Raw genomic sequence first — 24229 nt, forward strand, 5'->3', positions numbered from 1 at the left:
AGCATTCATAAGGACTGAGATAGGCTGAAAGGAAAGCCAGAACAATGATGAACAGGGATCAATGTTGAAAACAGCTCAGTGTCTACTGAGGCGTAGAGGAAAGGCAATGAATAGAGACCACTGAGTGTCTGAGAGATCTGGTTTTCTTTAGTTTCTTCGTTAATGATTGGGAACAAGGCTTACACATTCTGCTAATAATGTTTTTGGCTGGTGCTAAGTTAGGAGGTGCAGCAGACATCACTGAGGACACAGAAGGAACACAGATGGATTGAAGGAGGGGGGAAAGAGTCCTGAAATATGAAGAGACATGATTACCATAAGATTTGATTTAGGAAAAGTGTAAATGAAAGCAGCTGGGGAAGAAATCATCCAAAATGCAAAATGATCAGCAAGCTGGGAAACCTGGAAAGCAGCAACAGAAGAGCATCTGGCAGGAGAGCAAGGGGATAAAGAATAAGCTGCAACAACATGCTGTCCCAGCACAAATAGCAGGTGGTAGGTACAGAAAAGATACTTGTGCATTCTGAGGACCCTAAGCTGGGATAGCTTGTATTTCTAGGAGAAAAGGAGGCTGGTAGGAAACAAGATGTATGCTTAAGGAGTTTGCTCTAACCATCGCTCTTCTAATGACCCTCTTCATGAAAAGGAGCAGAATGAAACACAGAGCTTAAGAATACATTTCCAAATAGATTACCCATATTCTGGAGTCCACACAAGCTTTATTTTCAATAAACCTATAAGATCTTCAATAAACCTTGCAATATAGGTACACAGCTAAGTTAACACAGAAAACCTGGAAGTTATCTACTTATCAGCCCATCCCACCCCCCGGCAAGTAGATCCTTAAATACCCAATTCTTAGTGCCCTCAAAGTACAAAAATATTTTGTTTACAAAAATTTGCTTACCCGAAAAATGCAGATAAGACCCACATTAATAACCTGGTGCTGGTGGCTCAGACCTGTAATTCTAGCCACTCAGAAGGCTGAGAAGTGAGGATCATGGTTTAAAGCCATTCCAAGCAGAACAAGACTGCTAGACTCTTATTTCCAGTTAGACAGCAAAAAAGCAGAAGTGAAGATGTAGTTCAAGCACTAGAGTGCCAGCTTTAAGTGGAAGGAAAAGACCAAGGAAGAATGAGAGCCCTAAGTTCAAGCCCTAGTACCAGCACCAAAAAAAAATCCCCCCCCAAATCTGTATTACAAGTAAACACACAAAATGACTAAAATAGATAAATAAAACTGGGACGTGATAAACTACATAGGACCCCAGTCATTAACATACAGAGGCCAAAGGAGGCTATACATAGGAGTGGTAGACAAAGGCTCAATAGCTATGGGCACATGATCATACAAAATAATATTCTATGAAATGAACTCTAAGACAAGGAAACAAGAGACATTCTGTAGTTGCCACTGTTGCTGTTTTAGTTTTCCTTTTCTCTTGCTTGTTAGTTGGTCTGCATTTGGGAGGGTAAAGGAGGGCAAATACACGGTGGAATTAGGATGAACAAACACAACAGTGATACCTACTAGACATTATGTGGAAAGTGAACTGAATAGCTCATGGATGGAAACAAGAGGGAAATAATGGCATAGAGGGATGGAAAGGGAGCCATGGCTCCAAAAGAATTGTACCCATTGTACCTGATTCATGTAACTGTAACCCCTCCGTATGTCAACTATACAAATACAACTAACAATTAAAAATTTTTAAAAAGAAACAAAAAATCTGTACTAATGAGTCTCCATATTATTTGGGGAGCATGAAACAGGAGAAAGACGGCTGACTGCATGTCAACTAGGGAGGCACCATTTTTCCTCAGGATCTCTCAGGCTGTCCCATTTTCATTCTTCTAAGGAACATTTCCTTAGGTGATTTCTCTTCACTCACCTACTTTTACTGACCTAGATTCCCAACAAAGACAGAAGGGAGGCATCTCGGGTCTGTAGAAATTTTATTCTCTGTCTTATAAGGTATATTTTTATTGGTGGGATGGATAGCGAATCCTGCCAGATAGGACAAGATGAAAATGCTGTGTGTCACACAGCAGGCTTGAGAGAGTTTTCTCTCCTCCTCTCTCAGACCACTTTGTCTGTCAGAGCTGCCTGCCGTGACTGAGAGAGTTGTAAAGCAGCAGGTACAGAGCAAGGATGCTTTGATGAACTGATAAATCACCATGATCAAGAGCACAGGATACGAGGAGCTGCTCAGACACACCAACCTATCTGCTCTTTCCACCTGACTTACAAATGCACCCCAGAGGGCAAAATCCATTGGAGGAAGAGACTGTGAGGAGGCTTCTCAGGATATCCAAATCACAGAGGAAGAAGTAAACATCCACCCATCCACATCTACTCACAGGGAAACAAGGAAAGCATACAGTTTCTCAGCATGCAGTTGAGAAGTTGTATATATGAGGCGTGGGCTTGAGGTCAGGGAAGATGGCAAACATGTAAAAGAAAGGAGAGTTCTGAAGGAGCCGTGTTTGTCTTTCTTCTATCCAACTGCTAAAACATCTCTGCTAGCAAGGGTGAACAATGGAGTCCTACTGCCTGCCCTGAGCCCTGTCTGGCACTAAATACTTGTATGTTTAGACATCATTTCTCACCTAGAAAATAGAATGACAGTACCTATGTGATTTTGTGTTATCAAATGACTGCATAAGGACTTAATGAAGTGGTGATGGAAATTTAACACTCACTGTTTTGTTTTATTATTGTTGTTAATTATTAGACTGCTGCTAAAGTTCACAACCATGTGACTCGATATGTCTATATGTAAAACTTGACCCATTCACATAAGATGAAAGCTCAACAAACTAAAAACTAATAGCTTTTCTCAGAGACTCACAACAGCTCAGGGTGCAACTCCAAAAGCTAGGAGACAGAAACAGCACAGAGAATCACAGATCCCTTGAGTACAAGCCTGCAGCTTAAATTAAAACGAAAGAACAATTTAACAGTAATAGGTGGGTACTAGAGGACAGATGAAGAAAAGCTAGAAAAGTTAAAAAAAAAAAAAAAAAACTCTGAGGGTTCCTGGTCCTGGGAACGCCCAACACTGTCATGAATTTTGCCTCCAGGATCCCTATCAAGTTTTCCTGTGAAAATCTCAGGAAAAAATAACTTCGGGCTTCACACAGAAAGAGGAGAAAAATCAATCTGTTTGAAATACAGCCCAGGGCTGGGAAGGTGGCTTAGTGATAGAGTGCTTGCCTAGCATGCATGAAGCCCTGGGTTCGATTCCCCAGTATCACATACACAGAAAAAGCCAGAAGTGGCACTGTGGCTCAAGTGGTAGAGCACTAGCCTTGCACAAAAGAGGCTCAGGGATAGTGCCCTGACCCTGAGTTCAAGCTCCAGGACAGGCAAAAAAAAAAAAGGAAATACAGCTGGGTCTCTATTTTCCTTCACAGGGCCAGTCCTCCAGAGAAACTATGTTACAGAGCCTTATCAATTGAGTTTCACCAAAGCCTAATCAATTTAGAGCACAAAAAGGAAATAAGACTTTATCATAGAATTCCTCCTACATTAGCTAGCTATCCTTTACTGTGACAAACCCTTGAGATAATTAACTTAATAAGGAAAAAAGGTTGTTTTGAGTCACTGTTCCAGAGGTTTCAGTCCACAGTCATTAGGTAGGCCCTGCTGCTCAGTGTCTATGGAAATACAGTACATTGGGGGAATGAGATCTATTCACCTCATGGCCACCAGGAAGCAGAAAGAGAGAGGATAGGACAGGGTCCTTATATTCTCTTCAAGGACACTCAGCTTCCTTAACTACCTTGACTTAACTTCCTTCTATTAAGCTATACCTCCTAAAAGTCCCTCCACTTGCTAGCAGTGCCATTTGCTGGAGCATATTCCTCTAGAATGCTTTCCTTTCCTCTGATCTTGTCACCAGGTCCATGAGGCTCCTGTGTAAGTACAGGGATTACAATGCAAAGAACTAAAAGGCTTAGACCCTATTTAAGAAGAAAGCTTTAGGGAAACCTAAAGACAGTGGGAGAGAGCAAACAAAACCACTCGCACAACTATTTTAAATGTTAAGTGCTAGTAAAAATCTGAACCTGGTAAGCATGAAACCACACACATAAGGTTATTTCCCTCAGCGCCTCTTACCTACTGCATCATGTCCAGTTTCAAAAAAATTATAATGCGTGCTAAAAAAGTAAAACTACAACTGAAAAAGAAAAGGCAAATACAAGAACCAGACTCAGATATGGTACAGATGTTGGAATCAGACTGGGAATTTAGAAGATGTGTGATTAATATAGTAGTAAGGGCTGTAAGAAGAGAAGGTGGACAGCATACAAGAATAGATGGGTAATGTAAGCAAAGAAGTAGAAACAAAGAGGAAGAAACAAGAACAAAGAGGAAGTGCTAGAAGTCATGAATACCATAGCAAATGAAGAATGTCTATGATGGACTCATCAGTAGATTGGGCATGGCAGAGGAAAAAAAAAACAACAAACTTGAACCTTTTTCAATAGAAACTTTCCATACTGAAAGGAAAAGAGAAAAGAATGTGAATATTAAGTTGTGAGAGATGTATATAAGGTCTGATCTGTGTGATGGGATATGGAGGATATGGATAGAAGAAATACTTTAAGAAGTAATAGTTGAGAATTTTCCAAAATTAGTGATAAGCTCCAAACCAGCTATCTAGGAAACTTAGAGAACATCAAACAGGACAAATATCAAAATCCTACACTTAGGCCTGTTATATTCAAACTGCAGTGTGTGTGCATGTGGGTGTGCACATGCATGTATTTGTGTGTGTGCGTGTGTGTGTGTGTGTAAAAAATCTTAAAGAAGCTGGAACTGGGAGAGAGCAAGGGAAGGTATGACATTGTTCACAAAGAAATGTACTCTTAACCTGACTTATGTAACTGTAACCCTTCTGTACATCATCTTTATAATAACAATTTTAAAAAATTAAAGAAGACACTATATGAAAGGGAATGTACTTACCACCTGACATATATAAACGTAACCCATTGTATTTTACCTCTAAAACAAAAAAGTAAATTAGGAGGGAATAAAAGAAGTTGGTTGGTTGTTGGGCTGGGAAGGTGGCTCAGTGGTAGAGTGATTGCCTTGCATGAATGAGGCCCTGGGTTCAATTCCTCACCACATAAGCAAAAAAGAAAAAAATGGAAGTGGCGCTGTGGCTCAAGTAGTAGAGTGCTAGCCTTGAGCTGAAGAGCTGAGGGACAGTGTCCAGGCCCAGATTTCAGGCCTCATGACCAGACCCAAAAAAAAAAAAAAAAGAAGTTGGTTGGAGTAAGAAGGGCACTTTACCTATAGAAGAATAAGGAAACAATTATACCATATTCTCTTTAGAAACCATGCAGGCAAGGAAAGAATAAAATACTTAATGTTAACAGAGAAAATTCCCCATGATCCTAGAATTCTTTACTCTGTGAAATTGGTATTCAGAAATGAAAGAGAAAGATTTTCAGATAATTTGTCACCTGCCTCATAAGACATGTGAAAAGCAAAGAATATAGGCAGAAAATCAGACGTGCATGAAGAAAGAGCATCATAGAGTAACTAAGTGAAAATAAAATAAAAACTTATTTTTCTTCTTTCTTTTTTTTTGTCAGTCATAGTGCTTGAACTCAGGGCCTGAGCATTGTTCTTGAGCTCATATGATCAAACTGGAAGTTTTTGAATGGCTTATTGGACATTAAGTCTCACGAGGACTTTTCTATCCAAGCTGGCTTTGAACCACGATCCTCAGATCTCAGCCTCCTGAGTAGCTAGGATTATGGGTGTGAGCCCTTGGCACCTGGCTTATATTTTTGTTCTTAACACCCAAAACATAAAGATTTTTTCAAGATAATAATGGTAACAATGTGCTTGGTGGTTACAGCTTATGGATGAGCACACTGAATGGCATCACTGCCATAAGAGACAGGAAGAAAGTATTAGGAATCCTCTCTTGTAAGGTACATGAACCACTCCAAAGTGATATAGTGTTATTTGAAAACAGACTTGGATTAGTTGTGAATAGATATTGAAAATTCTAGAAAAGTTACTCATCTTTTTTTTAAAAAAAAAGTTTATAATTGATATGCTAAGAGAAAAACGAAAATGGACTCATGTAAATGTTCACTAAAATCATAAAAGACAGTAAAAGCATATAAGACAAGCTGGGCGCTGGTGGCTCATGCCTGTAATCCTAGCTTCTCAGGAGGCTGAGATCTGAGGATTGCAGTTCAAAGCCAGCACAGGCAGGAAAGTCCTTGAGACTCTTATCTCCAATAAACCATCAGAAAACCAGAAGTGGCACTGTGGCTCAAGTGGTAGAGTGCTCACCTTGAGCTGAAGAGCTGAGGGACAGCGCCCAGGCCCATAGTTCAAACCCCACAACCAACAACAACAAAAACAAAAGAAAAAAAAAGACAAAAGTGGGAAGTAAGAACCAGCACAAGAAACAGAAAACAGAAACATCATAGATATTAATCCAAGTATATAAATAATCACTTTAAATGTGAATGGTCTAAATTTACCAATGAAAAGAGAGTTGGGGGTTGGGGAGTGTATCTCAGTGGTTGTGTATTTGATTAGCATGCCTGAGTTCCTGGGTTCCATCTCCAGTACAGAGACACCCAAAAAAATTATTCACAGAAGATTTAAAAAATAAGACCCAACTTATTCAATCGTATATTGTCTGCAAATCACACAGCAGAGCATTACGAAAGAACTTCAGTGGGTGACCTCAAAGATTTCCCAGCCTGCAAGTCAGAAGACTCAAGCTCCAGCCTAAATTTATCAAGTAACTAATTGTGGGGCCTCTTACAAGTCATTATTGTTCTCTGGGACTTTGTTTATACTTTGTAAAATAAGAGGATTTAGAGTAAATCACTTAAGCTCACTTTCAGCTTTAATTCTTGTGCCTCTTTACGATGAAGAAAAGTAGGCTCTCGGGGAGGAAGCTGAAGTATCTAGCAGGTGGACTGAGTTCACAAGAGAGCTGGCACAGCTGGCAAAGATAGGTGCACAAACATGAGAGCACAAAAGCCAATTGTGGAGCCTGCTCATGAAAGTGAACTCTTAGAGACTACTGAATAACAAGAATCCCACACAGGGTCCACATTTGACTAGGAGAAAACTGTAAAGCATTAGGCAAGCAATGTTTACATTGACTTGCATCCTTCTGGAAGGAAGGAGGATGGACTAGAGATAAACTCAGGGCTCCGCTGAAGATAAGGATAAAGCAAGACAGATAGGTCTTTGTCAAGCATTCCTGCACAAACTCATCCTTTCACACTAAAAGTACCTCCACCTTTCCTGCTATTGTTCCCTGTCCTATAAATAAATCCATCTTGTAAAGAAGAAAGAGAAAAGAGGTTAGGATGTTTAAGTCCCAACTTTAAGGTTGTTCTAAGTATTCATGATCGTGTATGTAGTATCCAGCAAAAGGCGTGCTAAGGCTAAAACAGAGACAATTATCACAAGCTTGTCCATTTTGGCCAAACACACAAGCATCCTGTTGAAGAAAAGAGAGGGAAAAGCTTTGAAACTATCTTTTTTATTGTTTAAAAAAAATTCAGGAGGACATCAAAGGGATGCTAACTCAATGACTGCATTAAGTCTATGTGTGGGGTCGATATTCTTCACTGGCAGATCACAGCCCATTCTGTTACTTTCCTCCTGGGGTTAGTGGTCCAGACTGACTGCTCCCACTGACATTATATATGGAAGCCAGCTCTGCTTACCTCATGTAGTCTAGTTGACCTTGTCACAACCCCCCAGAGCCATGAAGCACTGAAAATTTCCACTGGGAAATTGTGGGAATTTGAATATTCCGCTAGATGGAAAAACTCTTAAGAAGGCAAGGATGATTAAACCTACTGTCGCTGAAATACAGTAGGTATTTAGTGAATATCTGTGGAATGAATTTTAAAAACAAAAAAAATTGGGAGGAGGGGAAGGATTGGGTTGGGGGAGGGGAGAGGCTGGGAAAGGAGGTGAAGGGTAAACAAAGGAGGAGGCTGCAATGCTTGATAAGAAATGTACACATTATCCTGCCCATGTAATTGTAACCCCTCTGTACAGTATGTTCACAAATAAAATAAATAAATAAAAATAAAAACAAAAAAATTCACAAATATGGCTCTTAAATTCAAACTTGATAATCCTTAAAAAAATTTTTTTAGGGGGTCCGGTCGTGGGGCCTGAACTCTGGGCCTGGGCTCTGTCTCTTAGCTCTTCAGCTCAAGGTTAGCGCTCTACCACTTGAGCCACAGCGCCACTTCTGGCTTTTTTCTTTTTGCTTATGTGGTGCTGAGGAACCGAACCCAGGGCCTCATGCATGCAAAGCAAGCACTCTACCACTGAGCCACCTTCCCAGCCCCTTAAAAAATATTTTTAAAAGTATTCAGTGATTTTTCATGTATCTAATAGTCACTGTGCATTCGGTACTAGAAATTAGAAGTGATAAGAAAGTCTGCCAAATCTCCTAAAAAGTAAAAGGAAGAGCCAGGTGCTGGTGGTTCACATCTGTAATACTAGTGACTCAGGAGGCTGAGATCTGAGGATCGTGGTTCAAAGCCAGCCCGAGCAGGCTCTTATCTCCAATAAGTAACCAGAAAACTGGAAGTGGTGCTGTGGCTTAAGTGGTAGAGGACTAGCCTTTATCTGAAGAGCTGAGAGACAGCACCCAGGCCCAGAATTCAAGCCCCATGACCTAAAAAAAATAGAGGAAGAACAACACTTAGACTGATACTATAAGCTTGAAAAAGTGTTCCCATTATGTGGCACAGGCTGACCTTGAACTCAGCTCCTTCCTTAGTCTCTTTAGTGCTAGGATTACAGGTGTACCCTACCACATCTAGCTACCTGGTACTTTTTATTCATTACTTCATCTCCCCAGTAACTCTATGGGGTCAATTTTATTAGGCTACTTTTGCAGACAAAAAATAAAATAAAAGACTGGCATAAAGTCCTATATTTAGCAAATGGTAGAGCCAGAACTTTATTCAAGACCTAAATGCATCTTGCTACCATCTTCTTTCTCTTCCAGTATGTAAAATTTCAGTCTGATACTCTGTTATGTGATGCTTTGTTAAGGAAACCTTTGTTTTCAAATGCTGAGTTATAAACAATTTCTTTGGGAAAAGAAAAATCAAAGTGTTAGGTTCTCAGTTACAAGTTATTTATCTTGTTAAAAAAATCCAATAACATGAGCGTTTTATAACTACATCAATGTGTAATTTGAATCTAAATGCTATTGATTGCTTGAACAAAATCAATTGAAAATTATTAAGTCTTCAGAATGGCAACGCAGACCTAAGTCATCAGTTTCTATGTTATGATAAAGTACAATGTTGAAATATGACAATGGTTGAACTCCAAATAAGAGGCAGCATTGTTCACATTGTCAAGGGTGAACACAGTTCCAAGGGGCTTCCAGCTATTCCTTGGTGTATAACAGCCTATGCTCCAGGACCATAGTACTTATCCTGACAGAGCTTAAATTATAACCAGTGTATCTCCATAGCTACCACCCATCCTAATTCTATTTCCCTAATTGATTATGTCATATCCTATTTACTTTATGAAAGCTCAGCTGCACAGAAAAGTTAAAAATGGAAAAATGCATTCTTACCACAAGAGCCCTTGAGAAACACTCATGGTTAGGCTTTCTGGTGGGGATGGAGAGGCCCACTGTAGATAGGGTCACAACTGGTCACTTCAGTTGCATGTCTGAGAGTCACAGGGGAGGTACTAGGCTGCCTGGGCCCTAAAGCAATTTTAGAAATCACCATTCCTTCCCAGTGGGTGAATGGGAATCATCTGCACACATAAATGGGTAAAAACTGAAAACAAGTTACTCCACATGCAATGCCTGGATCAGGTGAGGAATGAAAAAAACAGAAATCCACAATCAGAAAGTGTTCAAGGTGACAGGAAATTTTCTAGCATGCAATTTTCTTAAAGGCTATTGTCCAGCCCTAGTGCATGATCATCTCTTAGATTTTTATAGCTCCCTACAATTTTCAAGAATTGCCTAACAACCTTGGGAATAAAGCCATCGGTCTTATTTTTACAGATGAACAAACAGGCGATGAGGATTGATTCATAGCTAGCAACCATCAGAATAAAGTTTCTGAGTCTTCTAACTCCAGATAAAACTGTCTTCCCGTTATGATATTGTAGGGCAAACTCGGGTTTGGTAGGAGTGATGGATTTGGAGTCAGGCTGACCTGTATCTGCTTATCCTGGAGATATCCATTTTTAGCTCCGCAAGCTGAGCCAGTTCTTTAACCTCAGTAAGCCTGTTTCTTCATCTGGGAAATGGGAGTCCACATAACTTCTAGCTAATAGAGTACCTGTAAGAATAAAATGTGATAGACAAGCCAGGTGCTTGGCAACTCATGCCTGTAATCCTAGCTACGCAGGAGACTGAGATCTGAGAATCACAGTTCAAAGCCAGCCCCAGTAAGAAAACCTGTAAGACCCTTATCACCAATTAACCAACACAATGCTTGAAGTAGGTATATGGCCCAAATAGTAGAGTTCTATCCTTGACCAAAAAAAAAAAAAATGCTAAGAGACAGAACCCAGAACTGGCACAAGAACAATGTGACAAACATATAGCATGCTAAGCACAGAACTTGGTGTTTGGCAAAAGCTGGATAACCATGGAGGGCCACTGGATATGATCACAGGTTAGATGCTGAATGGGGGAAGCTCCTTTCCTCCTCCACAGATGAGCACACACAAAATCCTCAGGGACATATTCATGTATCTAAAGCTACAGGAGGGTGAAAACACAAATTGGGACAGACTGAGAGCACTGAGCTAGAGCACTGAGTCTAAGTGGGACGGGAGGGCGGAAAGGGGGTTCAAGGGAAGGTAATTAGTCCACGCACACTCCATCTGCACTGGTTCTCCTAGGCAGAAAAGACCCTGCCCCTCCAGCCCACCTGGAAAGCCATGGAGTTGGCAGCAGCCAGAAATATCCTCAGGGGCAGCTTGGCCTTGTAGGACCTGTGGCTCCACAGGCGATGGGCTCCAGCTGTCACGCCCAGAGCAGTCAGGAGGAAGCAGAAGTAAGCTGTAAGACACAAGCAGGGAGAAAGACAAAAATCATCACAAGCCTTCTCACATTCCCATGGGCATTCTGTTTCCCTCTCTGAGTAAAGCCCATGCAAAAATGGCATTAGGAGAAGAAGCCGCCACACAAAGAATCAATAACCTGGACGGGTGCAGCCTTGCCACTGATGGGTAGCTGCCCGGCAGTAGCCAGGAGCACCAAAAACTTCCTTCCGGAGATGTTGACCTACTTTCTCTCCTGAGCAAACAAGTCCTTTATTGTTCATGTGTCTTTGGGGTCTTGATGCAGTCACATCCACATGCGTGCTTTTCCATCGTGGGTTTTCTGATGGGCTTTTGCTTGCTGTGTAGTGACTTTGCTCTCTGTATCACCTCTTCACTGCCCCCCACACCAGGGTGAATGTGACTCAAAGAGTGTATTTCTAAGTGCAGGGCAAACGAGTAAGGATAAACCAATCCACTTGGATAACAAGACTCGATTTCTAGAGATCCTCATGTATAGCCTTCTGACAACCTGGGATGGGAAGGTTTGAAGTGGGGGATTTTACTCAGCATCAACGTATAGTTGGGCTCGTGGCTGCCACACCAATCCATTGTCATCACTACTGCTCATCACAGGAGTTACTGTTCTCCAAAAACAAGCAAGGAGCTCTGAGTCCCTCATACCAGTCTCAGACCAGAGTGAGGCAACCTATTACAGCTCTTCTCGACAAGAATTAGTATGGCAACTTCAAGAATTAGCATGGCAACATACTCCCAAAGAGCACAATGTTATACTGGGCATATTAGCCCAAGTTTGTAACCCCGTCTACTTAAGAGGCTGATATTAGAGGATTCACTGTTCCAGAATAAGCAGGACAGGAAAGATTGCAAGACTCTATCTCCACCAATGACTGGGCAAAGTGGTACATCCCTGTCATCCCAGCAACAAATGGAGACACAAATAGGAGTCCAGGCCAGCTGAAGCATCAAGCAAATAACAAATATCAGGAGTAACAAACTGTCTGGCACAGTGGCTCAAGTAGTAGAGTACCTACCTAGCAAGCAGAAGGCCCTGAGTTCAACCCTGAATAATACCAAAAACAACAACAACAGTGTTATCTTGGTCTTAATCTACATTAATATGATTGTGAAAACAAGATTCAGCCACAGCTCTAAGAGTAATGAGTAGTTCCTAAATATACACAGTTTTTATGATCTTGAAAAATCATTCCTTACTTGAAAGATTGAAAGCATAAAACAAGCCAGGAGCTGGTGGCTCAGGCCACCAGAAGGCTGAAATCTGAGGATTTCAGTTCAAAGACAGCCCAAGCAGGAAAAATCCATGAAAGTCTTTAATTAACTACCAAAAGTCTGGATGTGGATATGTGACACAAGTGGTAGAGTGCCAGCTTTGAGTAAAAACGCTAAGGGACAGTGCCCAGGCCCTTAGTTCAAGCCTCTGTACCAGCATACACACACACACACACACACACACACACACACACACACACACACACACAGCCCACAAATCTCACAAAATGTAGTAAATAAAAGGCTCTGATCTCCTTTGTGACCATTTAACCTTGGTTGTGAATCTGTGAAACACACAGCTATTTCTCATGTCATCCCTGACTTAATGTTTCTATTAATAAAGTTTTTTTCGGTTGTCAAGTAGGTGACAAGGATGATCTGATGAAGGAGTCTAGACTCAATGAAGGCCTACCAAAGGGTGTCACTTTACCATTGTACTGTGTTTTTCCCTGTTTCACTATTACACAGTGGATACTATAAATTCCATTTTACAGATGTGCAAAATTAAGGTCCAAAGATGTTAAATAAGTACCTTGGGATCTCTAAGCAATAGAGCCAAGGGCCAAATAACAGATGAGCCCAGCCAAAAGGCTGTTTAGGGGTAGCTATGATTTGCTACATCTGGAATCTTAACAGGATTCCAAGGTATAGCCTTGGAACCCGTGTGGCCCCATCTGTTCGATTTCTGAGCAGAGAAACAGATCCAGAGAGCCTAACACCATGCACTGCCCCCTGCTCACCAGATACTGCTCCTTAGGCTACCTGGCTCTTCATATGAGTTCCAACCAGGTCCTGTTTCTTGTCCCTGACTCCCCACCCACCACGTTCAGCTCCCTTTGGGCTGTGAGCAGCTCCAGGCAGAGCTTTCTTGATATCTAGGCCCTGGGCTGGGGCAGATGTGCAGCGGGGAGGGGTGGAGGAAGCCAGCAGAGGGGAAGGGCAACATCTGGGGAAGCATGGAAGAAGATGCCCTGTTTGATGTCCGCTTTGCCAGCCAGCAAAAGTGCTGGGAAAATCAGTTCTGGATTCTGGACAATATTTGGTTATTTCTTCCTTTCTGTTCACTCTAGATTTTGAAGACAGGGAAAGACCCACAGACCCGTGGATGGATGGAAAGAGAAGTGTACAAATCCAAGTGCTGTCTGGCGATATAGTCTCATTAAAGAATGTCTAGAAGGTGCAAGGCCCTGAATCCCATCTTCAGCACTATAAGAATGAAGGAGAAGGAGAGAAAGAAGAAGGGTAGACAAGGAAGGAGGAGGAGAAAAATGAAGTGCACACTTGTTCTTGCTCTGCCATATAGCAGAATGGTAAAAATAGACCTGGCTCTAAACCTCTGTTAACAAGTTCTCTATCATAGCTCTGTCATATCTCTATATGGTTTCTCCATCCAAAAAGTGAGGGGCATAATACCTTCCTCGTGGGTTTGTTGTAAAGATAAAAGAGGTACTACAGCTGAGCATCGTGGTATATGAATAAAATCCTAGTATTCACCGGCTTATGTGGAAAGATCATAAACTCAAAGGTAGCCTGGGATATACCACGAGTTGCTGCGAAGGAAGGAAGGAAGGAAAAAAGGAAGGAAGGAAGGAAGGAAAGAAGGAAGGAAGGAAGGAAGGAAGGACGGAAGGACGGAAGGAAGGGAGGGAGGGAGGGAGGGAGGAAACAAAGAAGGGAGCAAGGAAACAAAGAAGGAAGGAAGGGAGAAATAAAATAAAATTCAGTTCATGTCTGTCTAGGCATATTTTACCTCTCCTGGTATGAAGACCATTCCTCAACCTCTATAAAATAGTCCTCTCTCTCATGGCCTCACTTCAAGCTTGACCCCATAGTTCACAATGTCTTGAGACATTATTAGTCTTGAAGGATACTACTTGCATGCCACAGGATGGGTCAGGGATACCCCTAAGCATCCAGGACACCGATACTTCCTAAAACTGACCATCAATTGCACCAAAAGAGAGAAAACCCTGCTCCAGTTTTCCAAGAAAGTGCTGCTCAGTGTCCCCTGCTCATTCCCTGGCCACTGTACCTGTCCTAGATGCCTCACACCTCTGCTTTGCAAGCAACTCTAGAAATAATTTATTTGATCAAATAGGCTCAAAGCAAAGGATTAGGATAAAGAAGAGCTAGTAGTTTAAGTCACAATACTCAAACTTTAACATGCTATCTGCACAACCAGGACATGTTGGTGAAATGGACCCACCCTGGTGATTCAGCTTAGGAAATCAATCGAGGAGCCCATCAATGTTCACCTCAACCTCCTGATCCTCTTGCCTCAGCCTCCACTGAGTGTTAGGATTATAGGTGTCTGCAACTATACTCTGATCCCAGCTTGTGTCTCGAAGGACCTTGCAGGTGGTACTGATGCTGCTGGCCCTGATTAGAGAGTTTAGCTGCCTGGTTAGAGTAGAGTGCCTGGACAAAGGCCCCTGGAACTGTGCGGGGAGGGGAGGGGCCGTGGGGTGGAGCAAGGGGGGAGGGGGAGGGGAAACATGTCAAGTTTTAAAACTCAAGCAATTCCTCCTATTTCAACTATTTCAACAATTCAAACACAGAACTTTCATGGTGGACATTGCAGGCTGGGAAGCCTCTTCACTATTAAAATCGTTGAAATTCTACTACATTAATAGGAGTCAACAGTCCCTCTCTGCCATCTACCTCCTGCCAAAGCTCCACCTTTTATCTTATGAGCTTCCAGGAAATGCATCCTGTCATTCCACTCTACAACCAATGGATGCAGCTGCCAAGAAAATGTAACAGAGGACACAGGAGACAGAGGATATATTTCATACATCTTACACACACTGTCTTGCGTCCTCAACAGATGGTATTTTTCTGGTTGATTTAAAGCTTATATATGCCAATAATAATAAAAGTCATAGCAGATCACCAAGAAGCATAGAATTATGGCACACTGTGACACAACCCTGCTATTACACCAAATGTTTGTAATTTTAGGGGAAAAAAAGCATACAAGAAGTATGTTCTTTCTTTTTTCATCTATTCACATTTTTCAAGCCCCACGACTGACAAAAAAAAAATACTAATTGATTCATCTATTCACATTTTCATAGATGGTTATTTTAATTTTTGTGCTGGTACTGGGGCTTGAACTCAGTGCCTGATGCTCTTGCTTGGCTTTTTCACTCAAGACTGGCACTCTACCACTTGAGCCACATCTCTACTTCTGGCTTTTTGCTGGTTAACCAGAAATTTAAAAAAAAAACTCACAATTTGCCTGTCCAAGCTAGCTACAAACCATCATCCTCAGATCTCAGCCTTCTGAGTAGCAAGGACAACAACATTGATCATATTTTTTTTTTTTGGGTCCGGTCGTGGGGCCTGAACTCTGGGCCTGGGCGCTGTCCCTCAGCTCTTCAGCTCAAGGCTAGCACTCTACCACTTGAGCCACAGCGCCACTTCCGGCTTTTTTCTTTTTGCTTATGTGGTGCTGAGGAATCGAACCCAGTGCTCTACCACTGAGCCACCTTCCCAGTCCCACATTGACCATATTTTTAAGGGTCAGGCATAACAATGTTAGAGGTTAGAAATACAGAAAGAAACCACTTGATATGTATTCTAAGGATCTACAACACATGGATAAACGTATGTGTGCGCATGTAAACATACAACTTCCAAATAAGAAGTGCTGTAATGAAGACAAGAGCTAGTGTCTTTCCAGTGCCCCACAGTGCCCTTCAGACAGGCCAGTCCTCCCTCTTAGCTGCTCTCCTGCCACCTGTATTTACCCAAGTGGTAATCTTCACATTGTAACCAAATAAGGCACTATCTTCCCTTCCAAAACAATCCCAGGAGGACAACTGTCATGTCTGTTGCTTCCTATGTTCTTAGCAGGTTTCTGTGCAACTAACTCAAAAAATAAAACAGTCAGCTAGGCTGACTGGCCTGTTTTAGAATCAGGACAGTCAGGTTCTCATGCTACACTGTAATCACACTGCAAGACCCCAGTCCAAACACGATCCTAGTCCCAGACATTACTTGCATGCCTGCTTCCATCACGCCCCATACCTCCTGTTCTCCTCTCTTTCTAGCTTCACTCCTAATTTCACGAGAAGACCAAAACTTCCTCAGGCCCCATCCCTACCCATCTCCAGCACCTGCACCTGGGTACCCTTCTGTTACTTCAACCAGCCATGCTCATTAATGCAAGACTCACATCCCAGCTACTCGTATCACTTACATTTGACTCGGGAACCTGCATACATTAACTCTCTCTTGACCCCCCCCATCAAGATCCTACTCCACTTCCCTGCTCCTTTCTATAGCAAAACGTGGATGGTTCATCTCTGACTCTTCTCTTCCCACTCGGTCACTAGCCTTTTCCCCTCATCCTTGCCCCTTGTCAAAATGTCTCTCATCCACGTTCAGAGGAGAGAGAAGTGTGCTCCCTTTACTCATGGGCAGTCTAGATAAACATTGAACAAATCACTACTCTAGCAACGGGGGCAATAAGGAGAGGCACAGGTACTGAAGGAAGAGGGGCTGGCATTCAGGTCGAGAGCACACATGGACAAGGCATGGCGGTGGGAGGGGGCTTCCAGCATTCCATCAGTGAGGAGTGGTTTGGTTGACTCCTGGCAGGAAGAGTCAAAGAAAAGTGAAAGGAGAGACAGGGAAAGACCTGTATGGTGTTCAAAGTGATGTGTATGATCTTGAGGGTGGTAGCATAGCACTAAAAAATGCTATGATCACATTTAAAATGGCAGCTAGGAAAGCCTTAGTGAAGCTAGGCTGGAGTGAGCTGACATTAGAGACATTGTACTAGACACACATGGACACACATCCTCCTCTCATTGTGTCACCCAGGGGGACCTAGTCTGCCTAGGCTGTACCATTGGACTTTCTCTGGCTTCTATTCAGGTTATTTTCAGCCCTGAAATCTAGAATGGAAAGGGGAAGGTCTTTGTAAAGCTCTAGGTTCAATGCCTCAGTACTACAGAAACAGAAAAAAACAGAAGTGGTGCTATGGCTCAAGTGGTAGAGCGCTAACCTTGAGCACAGAGGGGCTCAGGGACAGTGCCCAGGACCCGAGTTCAAGCCCCAAGACTGGCAAAAAAAGGAAAGAGAACAGGAATGTCTCAAACAATTTGGTGCTAGGTTACCAATATCAGAATTACTTGGAGAATTAGGTAAGACAAGGGCTCAAAACGTCATACCCTGGTGTGGGAAGATAAAGTCTCATTAAAGAAAAAGGAGCCCTCAATAGGAAAAAGAATTTGTTAAACAGAATTTGCCTTAGAAGTTAAGGTTGAAGAAGGATGATGGTATCAGCCATGCCTGATAGCATGTATGATAAATTAATTAAACTAAGTGGTTGGGGAGATTGTTTGCTTTCATTTTTAAGAAAGTGTCAGACTAACACTGCTCTGTTTCCAGCCACCATTGAAAATGTTTGACAACTAGAAGTAACCACAAGTATGGGTGAAAACAACTCTATTCCTAAATCTGGCATCCAAAAATCCTTTAAAATCTGAAACTTCTTTTGGGGGGGTCCGGTCGTGGGGCCTGAACTCTTCAGCTCAAGGCTAGTGCTCTACTACCTGAGCCACAGTGCCACTTCCAGCTTTTTTTTTCTTTTTTGCTTATGTGGTCCTGGGGAATCGAACCCAGGGCCTCAGGCATGCAAGGCAAGTGCTCTACCACTGAGCCACCTTCCCAGCCCCTGAAATCTGAAACTTTTTGAGTGCCAAAGTGACTCCACAAGTAGAAAATTCCACAGCTGACATCAAGTGTTAGAGGACAGTCAGAATGCAGATACATTGACAATATTGTATAAATGTACTCCTATGGTTTGAATGTAAAATGTCACCCCAAAGGGAGGATGGATTGAAGGCTTGCAACTCATCTGACAGATGCATTCATTGAGAAGTAACTGGATCATAAAGGATCTGACCTAATCAATGGGTTAATCTACTGATGAATTCATCAACTACTGGCATTGTTGGGAAGGGGTGGAAATCCAAAGATGGGACTGATTGGAGGAAATAAGTGTTACTTGGGGCATAGTTTTGCAGGGTATATTCTGTCCCCAACCCCTTGGTGTCTCTCCCTGCTTCTGGGCTGCCTTGGGGTGAAGGAGTAGCTTTGTTCCACCACACACTCTGCCATGATGTTAGATCTAACCTCAAGCAACCATGGATGGAAACCTCTGAACCATGAACTAAAATAGTTTGTCCTCCTGAGTTGTTTTCTTTCATTTGGTCACAGCAACACAAAGCCTTACAAAAATAGTCACCTTTGGACTATGTGCACAGGTCTTAAGAAATATGAATACATTTGAAGTTTAGACTTGGGTCCTATACCCAAGACATCTCATTATATATATACACAAACATTTCAAAATTCTAAACATTTCTGATAAAGTGCAACCAATTGTGTAAGGATGCCTGTCTCTGGGACTGATGACTGTTGAGCTTTTTACAACAGAAAAAGTATTTTGTTGTTTTTTTATTCACCAATATTGGTTCAGTACAAGGCCTTCAGAGGATAGGCTCGTTTGGACGGAAATCTTCCCGCTCTCCCCCTTTGGCTTCCTGCTTTCTCTGTGTCTCACTCTTGCCTCTTCAAAGCCTCTTCAAATAACTCAAAGCTTGTCTTTGAGAGAAAGGCAGAGGATCAGTTACTAGACATGAAAGTCTGCTCTCTGCAACAACTTATGGAGAATGTTGACTATTCCTTAGAGAAGCGAGGGACTCACTACAAGTTTGGATTGATGGCCAGTGACTTTCCTAGTGTCAATTCTCTCACTTGTGAAACAAACAAGAGACTAGGACAGAAGATTGTGTTGCATTCATTCTTATTACTAATTAACCATTGCAAGTTTGGGGCTAGATGACCAAGAGACTGAGAATCCAGGACAGAGGATATTCTAGGTTCCAGTGGAATCCCTCTTTTTTTCTTTCCTTTTTTCTGTCAGTCCTAGGGCTTAAACTCTGGGCTTGTGTGCTGTCCCTGAGCTTTTCTGCTCAAGACTAGTGCTTTGAGCCACAACTCCATTTCCAGTTTTCTGGTGGTGAATTGGAGATAAAAAGAGTCTCACAGAGTTTCCTGGCTGGCTGGCCTTGAACCATGATCCTCAGATCCCAGCCCTCTCAGTGGCTATGATTAGAGATGTGAGCCACCAGCTCCTAGCTATGTCTGCTTCTTTTTTGACCAGAGGAGTGCAGGTCTTCATCTTGGTCCTCACTGTCAACCCTGGGGTGTTAACCAAACTTGCCTCCACTTAGCAGTGGCAGTGAGAGATCTTTGCCATCCAATCCCCACAGAGCAATCACAAAATACAGTCTTCCTAAGGTGTTACCACAATATCATTCCAACTTCAAAAGGAGTAAAAATGAAATAAAATAGTATTCTCTGAAGATATTATGAGTACTTTGTCAGGTCTCTCTGATTGGGCAGCCTGGACTAGTTCATGAACTCCCATGTCTAGAGATTTATTCACACATGTTATTCCTGTCAAGTTTGTTTAATTCACTATGAATGATTTTTTTCTTTGCATCTCAAACAGGGCCTAACTTGTCACATTCTTTGGGTCCTGATGCTTAAGATCCAACCTAATTTTAGTAAGTTGGCCAATGTTACAGACCAAAAAAAAAAAAAAAGGTAAAGGCTTGAGAATACAGTGTCATTGAAGCTCAACAGGCTAATACTAAATTTCATCTCTTTGTAAATTTTTCTTGCACCTACACTCAGACTTGAACTAAGGACTTCAAATTCTCTCTCAACCTTTTTGTTTACAGCTGGTGTTCTACCACTTGAGTAGCATCAGCTATGTCCAGTAAGGCTTTTTGCTTGTTAATTGGAGATAAAAGTCTCAAGGACTTTTCTTCCAGGGTGGGCTTTGAACTGTGATCCTCAAATCTCACCCTCCTGCCTAGATAGGATTACAGACATGGGCCACCAGTTTCCAGCCTCATCTTTATTTTGCATCACACAGTAACACAAACCAGAAGAATTTTAGAATCAGAATAGAGATGACCAGCATGGAAACTAAGGGTTAAACTTCATGGTGAACAGGCTTTCTGATGCTAAGTGATTATAGTTAAACATAAGCATACTCCTTTCTGAGTCATGGAAGAAGTGGGGAAGATAAAATCAGATTTTTTTTAAAGAATATAATATATAAAGATCTCCTTGGGACTATGTTTAAGTCTCCTTTGAACTTGTGTCTCAGTTTCTTGTGCATAAAATGGTAAGAATAAGACAAATCTGAAAAAGATTCTTCATAGTTTTAAAGATGAAAAATGTCTGACAGGTGATGAAGAGATATTTGATCATCTCCTTGAATGTCCTACTAAGCAGTGAGAGTCACTGAAAGCAAGACTAAGACCAAAACACAGACATATAGACCTCCAGGCAGTACTAGAATATGCTACAGTTAGGACAGCAAACTGCATATGACTTTCACCCCTCACAAGCATAATAAAAATAACTGAGAAAAAATCTCCATCCTCTTCTATGCAAAGAAAACACATTATTTTCTACTTGCATTTCAGATTGTACACCAAAATACAATTTTTAATTGATATTCTTATACATAATACCAGTAGGGTGACCAGTTGTTTAAGGATACAGGTGGACCTGTTGCAACAATGAAAAGTACAAGTTGTCATGTCAAAAACGAGCTTTACAATGTCGGTGCGGGGTGGGGGGATTGGGTGGGGGGGAGGCTGGGAAGGGATGTGAAGGGTAAACAAAGGAGGAGGCTGCAATGCTTGGTAAGAAATGTACGCATTATCCCGCCCATGTAATTGTAACCCCTCTGTACAGTATGTTCACAAATAAAATTAAATTAAATTAAAAAAAATGCCAGTAGGGTGATAAGCCAGGAGAGTTCAAGAGGGTTTCCTGAGGGCCAATGGCAACAGAAAAGAAATATCAATTTGTCGGGTGCCGGTGGCTCACGCCTGTAATCCTAGCTACTGAAGAAGCTGAGATCTGAGGATCACGGTTCAAAGCCAGCCCAGGCAGGAAAGTCCATGAGACTCTTATCTCCAATAAACCACTAGAAAACCAGAAGAGTGCTCACCTTGAGCTGAAGAGCTGAGGAATAGAGCCCAAGCCCAGAGTTCAAGCCCCAGGACTGACAAAAAAAAAAAAAAGAAGAAATAAATAAATCTTTCCATTTCATAAGAAGCATAGACCATCTTAGACTTCCTCAGAGCTGAGGGATTCAAGGAAAAGGCTTCTAATGTTCAGCATAGTTGAACTCAGCTTGTCTTTGAATTCCATTCAAACCCTAAGACAGCTGCCCAGTCAGTATTACCAACATGAGCTCTCATCTGAGTTCATTTGCATCTCACCATGAGTACTTACTTGAAGTACATCATTGGCATCTTCTTTATGACATGCAAAAGAAACAAAAAATGACAGCTTTGGGAAACCTGGGTATACTTTTTTTTTCTATGTGTTTTTGTTACAGTGTTAGCTCATATATTGTAATTCTACGACATCATGCCTTTTGGAAATGCATAGGAAGGATTATTTAATGTTGTCTCAAATCTAATGGAAATGGTAAGAAACAGAGACCGTTACTAGAACTGAGAAGTGACTTTGAGAGTATCTCCTGTGGGCCCCACCGCCTAACTCGGAGCTCATCAAGAGATGCTACATTCTTCCAGAGGATTTCTAAACAGAGGCTTGCAAAACTGTGTCCTGCTCCCAGAATGTTTGTAACTACAAACACAAACAACAACAAAAAGTCCTGTAATTTTTACAACAAAACTAATAGGGACTTTTCCAACTGGGCCACCTTGAATTAGTGGCCTTAATATTAGAAGACTGTTGATGTTTACTCTGCGTGTTGGGGCCACAACACTTTACTCTTCTGCGAGGCCTATATTAAGACATAAGTTTTGCATTGCAACCTAGAATGTGCACAAATACAGCTGAAAGAAAAATATTCATCGCACAATGCTCCTTGTATACCATCTCGGCTATTTTCTGTTCTGTGTCATTGTGTTTTCAATGTTAGCCATGATCCCCTAAACCTAAAGTGCTTGTTACACTCTGAGAGATCAAAATCTTTAGGGCAAGATGGACTAGATGGGATGAGGTCTACATGTCTTGGCATTTTCCTGTCATTATATACAGCCCTCTTCATGCTGTCTCTTTCCTCAGGGCTGCTACAGCACAATCTTGAACTAAACCATTAACTATTAACATTGCCTGTCCCCTAGGATTACCAACTGTCTCCTTGCTACACAGAGAAGCCAGACGGCTTACCTAAGTATCTGTCCTCAAGCCGGACAGCACAGTAGAATCCACCTGGGGATCTCTAAACCCAGTCTGCATTCAGAACAATGAATCAGAGCTAATACAATTAGGTTTGAGAACTGCTGTGAATTACTTCTGTTTATAGCACCTTTCCATGTTTACCATACTTCTCCAATCAATAGGAGAATAGAAGCTCCAACTTTCAGAAAAAAGATACATCCTACCCTGGTCCAAGAAGGTCATTTATGAGGGTCATTTGTCAAGCCAAGACTTGCCTCTCTGAGATACAGTCTTTTCAGTCAAAAGAAAGCTAATTACTCCCTAACACAGAACAAAATGTGAGGATCCTGCATGGAGTTGGAAGTTTAGGCCCTGGAGGATTTTCATCTCTGATGGCCAGAGGCTTGGGGGCATTAAGACGATAATGTTGAACCAAAAGGAGGATGAAGAGCTATAGTCTGCAGAGACTGCATCTGTCTGGAGGACTTGGAAGGCCTCAAAGGAGGATATGACTTCTAACCTAAGTTTCTGAGAAACAATGGGAATTTTCCAGCCAAAGGCAAGAAAGAAAAATGTGGACATGATTAGAGGAAGGTCAGAAGTGTTGAAAAACCAAGATGGCCATGATTCTTTTCAGCTAAATCATACCAATCCATTTCAGGAGGGAGAAAGTCTTTGAGCCTCCAAAGGCTAAAATGGCAACCCCAAAATGAAAGACTCCAAACTACCAAGTTTTCATGCAATAGATGAGAGGCAGGCCCTACCATGGTGGGGAGGGCTGGGGAGAATATATGGGAATAGGGAAGCTGGATCAAGGTCAGGTGGCAGGCGGTAATAAGCACTTGGCTAGTGTCATAGTCAGTTACCTTTTCTTGCATTTATACCTCATCTGATAAGTTCCACTTATTGACAAGAAATCCATTGGCAATCATCAGCTCTACATTCTACCCCTCCCCAGTGGCACCCAGCCATAGCTCTGTATTCCATAGGCCTATATAAACTGAATTGTCAATGAAATAGTTTTTAAAAAACACATCATTTTCTTAAACATGAAAGGTGGCAGAATATGTCAATCACTCCATACTTGTCCAAGGATCATTTTGCTGAAGACAAGTAGAAGAAGCAGACACAAGAGCTCACTGCCTATCCTGTATCTGCTTAAAAGCAGATAGAAAGCATTTGCAGCCTGGTACCCATGACTCATGCCTGTAATCCTAAGCTACTCAGGAGGCTGAGCAGGCAAGTTTGTGAGACTCTTTTGTGTGTGTGTAAAACTCTTATATCCACAAAAAACTACCAAAAAAAAACCAGAAGTGGAGCTATGGTTCGAGTCATATAGCACTAGCCCCAAACATAAAGAATCTCAGGGACAGCTCGCAGGTCCTGAGTTCAAGCCCCAGTATCAGCAACAACAATAACAACAACAACAAAAAGAATTTACAAAAGGTGGTGGGTGTGGATGATAACAACTATAATACTAGCTAGTCAGAAAGCTGAGATCTGAGGATCTTGGTGCAAAGCTAACCCTGGCAGTTATATTCGAGAGACTCTTTATCTCCAATTGAACAGCAAAAAGCTAGAAATAGAGGTGGAATTGGAGTGGGAGAGTGTTAGCCTTGACCTAAA

General features: G+C 41.9%; 1 protein-coding gene across 1 annotated transcript in view; it reads right to left on the reverse strand.

The window, feature by feature from the left end:
• Scd5 (stearoyl-CoA desaturase 5) overlaps positions 1-24229 on the reverse strand; it is a 109563-nt gene that overhangs the window by 34823 nt on the left and 50511 nt on the right. Inside the window, exon 2 of the mRNA XM_013020157.1 lies at positions 10942-11072. Coding sequence (XP_012875611.1) covers positions 10942-11072 — 131 coding nt within the window. The remainder of the gene's footprint in view (positions 1-10941; positions 11073-24229) is intronic.

This window comes from Dipodomys ordii, unplaced genomic scaffold (genome assembly GCF_000151885.1).
Source record: "Dipodomys ordii isolate 6190 unplaced genomic scaffold, Dord_2.0 Scaffold49, whole genome shotgun sequence".
Lineage (NCBI taxonomy): Eukaryota > Metazoa > Chordata > Mammalia > Rodentia > Heteromyidae > Dipodomys > Dipodomys ordii.